At 43.4% G+C, this 10980-nt stretch overlaps 2 protein-coding genes across 9 annotated transcripts in view; one reads left to right on the plus strand and one right to left on the minus strand.

Annotated features, from left to right (window-relative positions):
- Trpgamma (Transient receptor potential cation channel gamma) overlaps positions 1-6002 on the plus strand; it is a 68945-nt gene extending 62943 nt beyond the window's left edge. For 2 of the 5 annotated variants that reach the window (XM_018028509.2, XM_018028510.2), the window contains 6 exons: positions 54-249; positions 333-530; positions 744-942; positions 1896-2237; positions 2491-2904; positions 3326-6002. In XM_018028509.2, the coding sequence (XP_017883998.1) occupies positions 54-249; positions 333-530; positions 744-942; positions 1896-2237; positions 2491-2904; positions 3326-3480 (1504 nt within the window). In that variant the 3' untranslated portion in view covers positions 3481-6002. Of the gene's footprint in view, positions 1-53; positions 250-332; positions 531-743; positions 943-1895; positions 2238-2490; positions 2905-3151; positions 3254-3325 lie in introns of those variants that run through there. The other 3 variants (XM_018028511.2, XM_026815508.1, XM_026815509.1) reach the window with 3 other exon arrangements.
- fat-spondin (extracellular matrix protein f-spondin) overlaps positions 5991-10980 on the minus strand; it is an 8500-nt gene continuing 3510 nt past the window's right edge. For 3 of the 4 annotated variants that reach the window (XM_018028502.2, XM_026815517.1, XM_026815516.1), the window contains exons 2-12: positions 10046-10234; positions 9422-9606; positions 8872-9063; positions 8204-8490; positions 7702-8105; positions 7441-7612; positions 7076-7325; positions 6808-6991; positions 6563-6726; positions 6349-6480; positions 5991-6278 (exon numbers count right to left, since the gene is read on the minus strand). In XM_018028502.2, the coding sequence (XP_017883991.1) occupies positions 6198-6278; positions 6349-6480; positions 6563-6726; positions 6808-6991; positions 7076-7325; positions 7441-7612; positions 7702-8105; positions 8204-8490; positions 8872-9063; positions 9422-9606; positions 10046-10226 (2232 nt within the window). In that variant the 5' untranslated portion in view covers positions 10227-10234 and the 3' untranslated portion in view covers positions 5991-6197. Of the gene's footprint in view, positions 6279-6348; positions 6481-6562; positions 6727-6807; positions 6992-7075; positions 7326-7440; positions 7613-7701; positions 8106-8203; positions 8491-8871; positions 9064-9421; positions 9607-10045; positions 10235-10661; positions 10790-10980 lie in introns of those variants that run through there. The other variant, XM_026815518.1, reaches the window with a different exon arrangement.

Raw genomic sequence — 10980 nt, forward strand, 5'->3', positions numbered from 1 at the left:
TATCAGTTCTAAAGAAAATATTAATACATATTTTGTGATATTTAAATCGTCAGTTTGTTTGAAACGGCGCAAACGCTGTTTTGGGCCGTGTTCGGACTGGTCGATCTCGAGAGCTTTGAACTAGACGGGATCAAAGCATTCACCAGATTCTGGGGCATGCTGATGTTTGGGACCTATTCGGTGATCAATATCGTCGTACTACTGAATTTGCTAATAGCCATGATGAACCATTCCTATCAGTTGATATCTGTGAGTTATCTTGCCTGATACTCTTTCGGTACGGTAATCGCATAGCGATGATTGCGAGTATTTTCGTTTCTGATTTCGTTCAGGAACGCGCCGACGTCGAATGGAAGTTCGCCAGGAGCAAACTGTGGATCAGTTATTTCGAGGAAGGCGGCACGGTACCGCCGCCGTTTAACATAATCCCGACCCCCAAGAGCGTTTGGTACATAGGTCTATGGCTCTATCGAAAACTATGGGGCCACAGCCGATCCGAGAGGAGGAAAGAGCACATGAGAACAATCAGAGTGAGTGTTATTCCGTTCCCGCGTTTTATCTGAATATTGAATAATATTTAGTAATCATTTTCGTAAATATTACTAGTCTTCGTAATTCAATTTGTCCAAATAATGCGTGACCAAAGTACAATGAACTCGATAAAATTAATTTCGAGATCGTTTTATTACGTATCTCTGTGGTGGATTAATATGTTAGCTAACTGCGGTGTATTTGTTCAATAGAAGAAAGTGAACTTCAAGTATCAGAGTATAATGCGTAATTTGGTGAGGCGGTACGTAACAGTGGAACAACGGAAAGCTGAAAGCGAGGGAGTCACGGAGGACGACGTGAACGAAATTAAGCAGGATATCAGCTCCCTTCGATGCGAGCTGCTCGAGCTGCTCAGAAGAAGTTCCGGTATAAAAATAACTAACGGAGGTGGTGAGTCGCATTTGTAATATTTGAACGACCCAGCATGAATCAATTCGTTTAGACCTTATCGGATTACTACATGTGAAATGATGTCGTCTAGTTCGTGATAGAACAGATTCGGTCGCTATAGCTTGGTTCGAATAATTTATCAATGGATTAATTTTTATGAATAGAATTTTATGAATAAATCAATGGAAAAATTTATGAAAAAATTATTATAACACGAAAAGCGATTGCAGTGAATATAAGTGATAATAGAATCGTTTATCAGAAGTGCATACACATTTTATTTTGCATAAAAATCTTGTGTTAACTATTTTCATAGATTCCCCTAAACGATCAAATAATTGCATCATGTATCGCGGGTCCCATGATGCATCGACCTAATATATTCACGCGCCATCCCTTCCCATTCTGTTCTAAGTTATTTAATGTTGAAATTCGCGTTGAAATTTCGAGGTCGTAAGTACATCGTGACAGGATTGCGACATTAGGAAGGCTTGTTCGCAAGCCTTGTGAAACTAAAGTTTTCAAAGTTCGTTAACGAAACGCTATTAATCATCCGTCGAGCCGCGAAGGACTAATTAATGCGATCAAGAGCCGTGCGCCGTGCATATCGTGTCTCATAATTGCCTACTTCCGGTTCTTCGTGACGAGAGTTCAAAGTTTGCGAACGACGTTTAACATTGCTGGTCGCGATTAATTGAACATGTACACGCTTTTGTTCAATAGTTCGCTGGCGAGAATCATATATTCACGATTAAATTACCAAACGTGAAAGAACATTAATCGGGTTTCGACAAAAATTAATCAAGCCGCCCGGTGGCACGAACTCGAGTGTCAATTAGTTTAAAAGTTTATTTTTAAATTACACGTATTAAAGTTCTTTATACCAGACCAAACTTCGTTAAGTATTTTAATTACCGCTTTGGAATAAGTCCGTCGGCTGTCTGTGTTCACAGACGGCGGGCTGACAATAGGCGCCGGCGGAAAGAAGAACCGTCAGAAGGAGCGGCGACTAATGAAGGGGTTCATTAACATCGGCGCTGAGCCGAGCGGGAGTGGCATTTTGCCTCCGGTCGACGAATTTACGGCCTCGATGCAGCAGGTGCAACAGGAGGACAGTTTCGACTTACCAGCTACTATGTTGTGCGATAAGAAGAGGTATCACACGAGTACCAACAGTGTTCACGGGCTCGGCACCAGTCGACAAAGTCGCAGAATCAGGGGAAGTTCGAAGAAGAACAAGTGGGAGAACATCATCGAGGCGGCCAAGGCCCGGGGCAAGGTCTCCAAATTAATCGGTGAGTGAAACTTACTAATATATGATTAGCTTGTTATCCTATCTCGAGAAATATTGATGTAAATTTTACGCATATTCTAATTAAAATATTCGTCACAAACATCAAGGTGTGAAATCGAAAGTACATGATAATATAATTACTGTAAGAAATCGGATAATATTTCATGATGAATCACATTTTGAAATTATCTATTTAATGCTTAATTATTTAAATCGCAGTATATGGAAAAAGACGAACGATATTGTATTTTCAGGTAAATCCCGTTCAGAGGATTCCGTGTATTTACCTGCTTCCGAGGACGGGGGATCGAGATCCGAGGGAACACCGGACTCGAAATTATCGCTGGAAACTCCTGGTCAGGAAACTCAATCGCATCAAGCTCATCACCCGCACAATTCACGCCTGAGCGCATTGCTAGCTCTCAGGAAAACATTCTCCGAATCCAGATCGTCGTCGACCATGGCTAGTACCACGAATCCGATTCCCCCGATCGCCACCGCTGTCGTCTCGAAAATATCAAGGAAGCAACACCTACAGAGAGCGAGCAGCGTACCGACCCGGGGACCGGAGATAGACCAACCGATCACATCTAGAAGGCACGAGGCGACGCAGAGCCAACAGCCTAGCATCGACACTCCCGAGGGTGCCAGTGGCAGCGAGCATCCTGGTGAGTTAATTATCTTTGATGTTTAATCCATTTTTTACGAACTTGTCCAGAATTATTTTCATTCACTGCACGCCTCATCATATGCAATTGGCCGAAATTTATACTAATTAGACTGTGGAACACATTCAATAGTACATTAACTTTCTATTAAATAAATCTTTCTTAATTAGATAATAAATTCGGTAGAAACAAAGTTAAATTTCATGTGAGAACATAAATAATCGGTAACATAATTTGACAATTGCAGCATAAGGTCAACTAACACGTGGTCAATTACTAGTAGTTAGATCTCTTGTTCTTAACTCAATCGAGTGAAAGTTTGCACACAAGCTGACGCGAACTGCGGTTTACTTAGGCAACGATCAGCGAATTTTGGCAACAGTCGAGGTAGTGGACGTTATTTATTTGTGTTACATAAAAGTTACGACGTTGACACCGGCGACGACCGAGGAGAGCGTGGCCGGCAGCAGTTCCTTGCCCGCGACCATGAAGAGAAACGGTTCGGCGACGCAGCTGCAACGGCTCCCGGGTATCGAACCGATATCCGGCCACGACGTTTCCGGTGGATGGCTCTGAGAGGATCCACCGGTCGCCTCGACGCGACGTATCAGCTAGCAGAATCCAACTTGATCCTAACGTTCCGGTCTCCACAGATCGAAACGTGGAGTCCTATTTGAGACAAATGTTTTAATCGCGGTTACTCGAACGCGTAAGAGAAAATGAGGACAGAGATTTGATTCGGGGTGATCGTCCGTGTTTCGCCCGGACAATCGAACGTTCGTTATAGTTAAAAGACTTGAGAGGATCGATCGAATTTCGGGATCATGCGTATAATCGTGTGATCGTCGGCACACGCACAACGATGCCTTCTCACGAGGACCCGTATCTTCGTCGAAACAAAACAAGAAACTATAATATATAGAAACGATATGTATATGTATATTGTTATTGTTAATACTAACTATGTGACGTGAATCTCGAGAACAACGTTTCGTCGACCCACCTACGCGACGGACCCCGTTCCCCTTCGAATATCAACAGAGAAAAATCAGGGAGGGAGAGAGAGCAACTAACTAACTTTGATACGAGCGGACGTATCTTTCGCCTAACGCGCGAACTTTCCCCGCTTTCCTAAGAGATTAACTTTCACGGCGCCTTATTGCGTACCGGGAAACAAGCCCGTCGGGAAGTTTCTGGGACGAGCACCGTGGTCGCAGACCGGAAACGAGCGGACGTTCCGTGGAATAGATGTTTCTTCCCGAGAGAAACGTGTACACAGGTACCGTCGTTGAAGCGGGTCAAGTTTCCTCGCGTCGATTACGTCGATCTATCGTGTTCCTAACGACCATACCCCGTGGCATTGTTAATCTCGCCGGATCAGTGTCGCCCGTTAGTCGCTCGATGATTTTCTACCGCAAAGGAAACGATCGAATCCGGCGAGAAGACTCGCGCGGTTTCGATTCGTTTCGTATCGACCTGTTAACTATACTTGTTAGTCACTACCTGCTACTACTGCCAGAATGGATGGGGCGAGTGGGTCGACGGCAACTATTTCATGCTAGTCAGTACTAGTCGAAGGAAGGGAACCTACGGCGATTAACCGCGTTAAGTTTAAGGAATAACTGAAGACGCGAGTCAGTAAAGGCTGTCGCATCTTTTAATAACACTTCGAATCGTTCATTTTGAAAATCGTGAAAAGACAAATTTTATTATCGGACACCGACGTAATCATTTCTTTGTGTTAGTTTCGTCCATATAGATTCTCAGTGGTAAACCGCTGTCATCGAATCAACCATAAGCGCTTCAGAAAGTTTCCCTTTATCTCATTAGTTCACCGCATTATCGGACAGCACTCTAGTCAAGAATCTGATTACACTTTTCCTTCCCTGTTGCTCCGTCGAAGAAACAAACATCGTAAAGGGAAAGCAAGTGCGTTGTGATGGCGCTCTCGAAAATTAGGCCAATGTAGCTCAGCGAGAATTTGCTGACACCGCTCTTATTCTTGGAGAAACTTCAACCGAGATTCAATCCCTTTCCCTTGTCCACGACAGGAAGGAAAGAAAATTACGATAGGGCCCATTCATGTTGATCCTTTTTCCTTTTATTAGTAGGTTCGCCGAAGCTGGAGGTATGAAGCGTGTCACGACCAAAAAAAAAAAACGAACCGTGTAGCGTAGCCGAGTAGAGGCCTAAAGGAGATTAACGATCCGTTCTACTTCCTAAGTATTACGTGTACGTATGATAATAGATTATGATCGAAACTGCGATGCGAAGATACTCGAACCTTGATCCTTCGCGGGACCGTAAAATATAGTTAATTGTACCTACGTGTATTATTTATGAGATTATTATTGTAAATGTTAAATTAGATGTCCACTGGGCGAACGACGTAGTGAACGTTAACTCGTGAACAAAGAGAGAAACGAATTATATATATGTATAATGTAATGTAATTGTTAAGCGCACGAAACTATGGGGTGCGAAAGAGCAAAGTACTTACACGCGTAAACGGAACCAACCAAAGATTTTCTTAACGACCCTCAAGCCGGTCGAAACAATAGATCGTAACAAAATATATCTTAACGACGAATTCATAGAAGTTAGCGGAATTTTTTAACGATCGAAATTAAATATCATTTTCCGAAAGCGCAGCGCACATCCATCACCGGAGATCAGATATTTTATAGGGATCAGTAATTATAATATTATCGGAGGCAAGAATGGAATTATAAATGGTTAGGCAGTTTACAGCCGTTATTTTTTCCTATCAAGGATTATCAGGACATTGTGAGCGTTTGATAATGCTATATAAACTTTTGTATAATTGTCAGGGTACGATTCGAATTTACTGGTATAAGGTATAAAATTACGTAGAGGAGCCAGGATTACTGTAACGAGGTTCTATATTCGTTTCCTTAAATGCAGAAAAACTTTTCCTTGTGCAATTATTTTTAATTGTAAAGTTTTTCTCTGGCGTTTTTTCAGATGAACGGAAAAATGTTATATGTTTTGTGATCGTAGCGCAGCGTGTCCGAGTAACTCGACCGAAGATAGGAAGATCACGAATGACCATTAATAAAATACCATTTATTCTGATACATCCGTTTATTTCATACCCATCATTTTGTATAAAATAGGCTACAGTCATTCTTGAATTTCAACATCGAAAAGCAACATTTCTCAATGACATCATTGATATAAAATAATTGAAAACACCGTTTTCCGCGAAGAACGCCAACGGCAATTTTCATCCCCTGCTCAAGTAATTTTTATTAATTATCTCGTTGGCATTGTTACTCGCATGGTGCCAAAAAGCATCTAGCGTGGCGTACGAGCTTTTTCGGGCAAGCTCGGCCTCCGTTCTGTGGCTCTTGCTACAAATTTCAAATCAATTCATTTAATAACAAATCAATTATGAGGATAATTCAATTTTATTCACATCACCTTAATTATACGGGTACTGGTGACGCGACCATTGCCACACGTGACGCTGCACGGTGACCATTTCGACCATGAGCTCACTTTACAATCGTCGCTGCTGGTTTCATTCAAGGGCAGACTTTGCATCGTTCTTATCTAAATACCAATAAACGTGCTTCCCTATTATTTATCATGGATTTATTTATTTATCATAATGGATAAATTCAATATTACTTACAATGCCGCAGTTCTTGATACAATCTTCAGAAGTCCAGAAAATATTCCTGTTTCCACCGCAACCGCCGTAAATGAAACGCACGCATTGCAATTTTTCTGGATCGAACGCCCACATCGTTATACTCGCCTTGCAGAACCCATACGCAGGTTTTTCCATGCAGACCGCTAAATTCAGTGGATCAAGCTATGATTCATATCTCTGTGAACGCTTTCACTGATAGATTCCACAATCGATCTGTTTAATACCTTTAGCTGTCGGCAAGTCAAAAGTACAGTCGCCCAGGCCCGCGCATCTCTCCTGTTGAATTAGCGTCACCTTGGTGGAGCACTCTCGCTGCAGCGATGGTTCGACGAGCAGCAATCTGGTTCTCGTTTTCAATCCCGATTCACAGGTGGAACTGCACGGTGACCAATCGGACCAATCGGACACCTTGAACGGTCACGAACGAAATTTGTTACACGGGAAGGCGAGACGCGGAATATCAATGAGATTGAGCCAGCACCGATCGCATACTTTGCACGTAGGATCGATCTGCTCCTGGAATCCGGGCTCGCAGGCTGGTTTCATGCATTTTTCTTTCTCGACGAGAGACACGTGAGGACATCGTTTGCGGGCTTTACGACTCCTGAATTGCCTGGTCCTCATTCTTAACCCGGGACCACAAGTGGCCGAACACTCGGACCAGACGCTCCAGTCAGAAGTGTCGCAGAACGCGTTGTTAGCTACGGGCAACAGGCTGCCATCCTCTGTGTCTTCCTCATTACTGAAATAAAGAAAAATATCTAATCCTTCGATTTAATCAATCAAATGAATCATTCAGTGGCAGCCAAGAATGAGAAGAATTTATTCTTTTTACCTGAAATAATGATGGTACTTACGAACACTCTGGGATCGATGCAACACACATCTCTTTGGAAACCAGCTGTCTATTACACTTGAACATCGTTGCCTTCTCTGGCATCAGGTAAGACCTGGTTCGCATCCTCAATCCTTTGCCACACGTCACGGAACAGGTCGACCATTCGGTGTACTCTGTAGTCCGACATTCGGCTGAGAACAAACCAGTTCTTTTTTATAATTCATTATGTTAGTAAAATTCGTATTGCTAATTAAAAGAGAAAACAGCCATCGTTCCTTACGTCTGACAGTGTCCTCCGTATTCTCAGCGACCTCCAGTTGCGTCAGTTGCTGCTGGAGAACCTCCTCGTCGCATCCTCGAGGAATGATCTTCTCTCTATCCAAATACAGCCTGGCTAGAGGCAGCATCGGTCTTCCCGTTGGGTCATAGAAAGGTGATCTCGGGTCCTCGGGATACAAAGTGGTGATCGGTTTCATCTTCTCCCGCGGTACGGTCTCGGAGTTGGGCGACATGTAAGAGATTCCATTGTCAGTGCCAGCGTCCCACGGGTACAGATCGATTATCTCGCTCTTTGTCCAGGTACAATCCTTCCGGCAGAGATTCAGCTTGTTGACACCGACGACCCAATCCGGGGACGGACCCAGCATGGAAGCCACAGATATCATGGGATGCTTCCTGTCCACTCTGAAATAATGACGTCATTGCGCGTCAGTTGAGAGAATTTAATTTCATTTCGAATGTCGAGAACACAGTTTTTGTTAATGCGCATAGTCGAGGCAGACCTGAAACTGGTGCTAGTGTTGGTGTTAACGTTCGGGTACCAAAGCCCGGCAGCTTTAATGAGGGTTCTCAAGTGTGCCGAGTTAGCCCTGAGCTCGACTTCCAAACCAGAAGTGGAACCCCATTCGGCCAATTGCCGGAAGCCATCGGTAGCTGTGTGCTCCTTACCCCAGAACGAGAAGCTAGGTACGTGGGATGCACCTATCAAGTCGCTGAAGTGGGTCAGCCACACGGAGAATGGGAAGTCCTTCGGGTGGGTCACGTTCGACCAGATTCCCTCCAATGTCAGCTGGAACGAAAACCATTGCCGGAGTTCAAGAAATTCCTCATAAACCTTTCAAGCTTTTACCGCGTGCTGCGTGCGAACTTTGAGACTTCCTTTTCTATAAATACCGAGAAACTTTCCAGGAGGTCTGTATTATATAGCTCGTAGCAAAGAGTGTATCATGTGCACTTGACGGTGTTAAGTTTAAAATAGAGTTAACTTCTTCTTCCATCGTATTTTATCGGTTAGAGAGAACTAAAACTACTCAGTAAAAACTAAAACTCTATTTAACGATTTTATTAAAAGACGTTTAGTATAAAAAGTAGAGTAAATTTGTAATTAAATAAATGAACGTGTCGTTTCAAGTTTGTTCCATATAGCAATACTGGCATTGAAAAATCTCACCGAGTATTTGGCCTCATCACAAGCGCAGCACTTGTCACCGTCGATGCTCTCGACCTCGGCCGGGGCCATCTCGCAGAAGGTCTTGGTTAAACCGCCGTCCTCAGCGTACCACCGAACGTTATTCTCTAACACCATCGCTGTAAAGATAACGCATCCTGATCCTGACGGCGGTGCCCTCCACATCGCTTGGACCTGTGCCAAAGGGTAAGGAAAAAATGTTTTTACTGTCGCGCGGCGGAGAAATTCGCTACGATAACGCGAAAGAAATCAAACATCGAGGGCGACGTTTGGCCGGCAGCCAGTCGCCAGGCATTTATCCGTAATCCACCTCAGTGCATTTCCACAATGTACTCATAGACTCAAATACCGCTGTTGAAACAAAAAGAAATAAAATCGTCCCTGCCTTCTCGTTATTTAATTTATTTCCTTCCTTCCAATTAAACGATGAAATTGATCAACGATCTCCATAAGAGTTAATAGAAATCTTGATTTCTCGTAGTCTTCACGTGTCTTAAAAAATGGTAATTTATAATAAAAATGATGAAGAGACCTCATTTTTGGGGTAATCGGAAGATTCGGAGATGGTGTTAACGCAGTCCTCGTTGAAAGCGGTCAGGCCATCGGGAAACAGTTGGAAATATCCCACTCGAGCTGAGAGACTGCTCGGCGCGTGTTGAGAATGCACCGAGAGTGTGAAACGCGTGAACTGTTGCAACCTCTCTTGCGATTCCGCACCTGAAATCGATTTAATCATACTTCACAAGCGGAGTTCGGATGATATATCATTTAAAGGGAAATCTATTTCTTGTGTACCGTGTACGCAGATTGAATTCGTTGATCAAACTCTGAGAATCTTTCTCACTGAGAATTGAAATTTTTAAAAATGTAAAATCGCATGCTCATCTTTTTATTAATATCATTCAAGCTATTTACGATCTTCTAAATTGCAATAAACATAAACCTATCGGATTTTCTAATAGGGAATAAATATTAAATTCAAACATGTACTAAAACTCATGAGCATGTATATTCGAATGATTGATACATGATGTAGCTTCATCAAACATTAACGACGAGAACCTTTGACCTAACGTTCGAGCAAATCAGATTACGCAATCGTACGATCTAAATATCGCAAGGGAAGATTGGCGAGCGGGAAATCGGACGTCGTTACCTCGCAAGCTGATCGTGTAAACAGCGTTCGGAATATATTTGTCAGCCTCGCCGCTAACCAGAATCCTGTAGCCACCGTCGCCCGTGGTCCTTGAAGCGGAAGTTTGTTCCGTGGTTGGTCTCAGAGGACATCCGGCCTGCACCGCGATCAGCAGACATGCTGTCACGGTCAGGAATAACATGCTGCAGCCTGCAACCATGATCGATGCATGTGCAATCGAATCTGTTTTAGCTCCTCAATAATTAGTATAGTTCGCTCGTAATTAATTCCGGGAACGTTGCGCAATCAAATACTCCTGCTAATTCTCTTAAATCGATCTACTCTATTTCCCCGTACAGTCATTCTTGCTTCTTTCAATCACCGCGTTAAAAAATGTTTGCCAATTTATTGGAAGCTCAAGGGAATACAAAATTAAAGTGTAATTGATATACTAGTATTTATATAATGATATATGAACCATGAATGCGAGGCTGATAAACTGGGTCGTACGCTCGAATCCACGCGCTGATTACATTGTCAATAGCAACGCTAATGTGCCAACGCGACGCCCGGACAATCAGTCTTTGCTCGTAACTAAGCGATAAAGTTAAAGATTATTGCATCCGTGATCGATTACCGTGTCGTTTCTACGAGATTCTCCCCGGAGTCGACAGGGAAATCGAAAGCGCCTCGTTTAAAACCGGATCGCTCGTTTCCCGAGTAGTTTTCCGCGACGGTTTACGTCCCAAAGATTTCACTGGCCAGTCATGTTACGATCTGCTTGCGACACGCTGCGCGTCAAAGCTTCGACGTTAGAAGTACAAAGACGCGAAGTTACGAGATACGAAACTGGCCGTGACGCTTTTCAGTGGACCGGAGCGAGAATGATAAACGAGTTGCAATTCTCGCGTGCAGAATAAACTCCAACAACCCTCCCCCGTTCATAAGTCTTAAAC

The sequence above is a fragment of the Ceratina calcarata genome, unplaced genomic scaffold, assembly GCF_001652005.2.
Source record: "Ceratina calcarata isolate Rehan_Ccalc_2016 unplaced genomic scaffold, ASM165200v1 scaffold46, whole genome shotgun sequence".
NCBI classification, from domain to species: domain Eukaryota; kingdom Metazoa; phylum Arthropoda; class Insecta; order Hymenoptera; family Apidae; genus Ceratina; species Ceratina calcarata.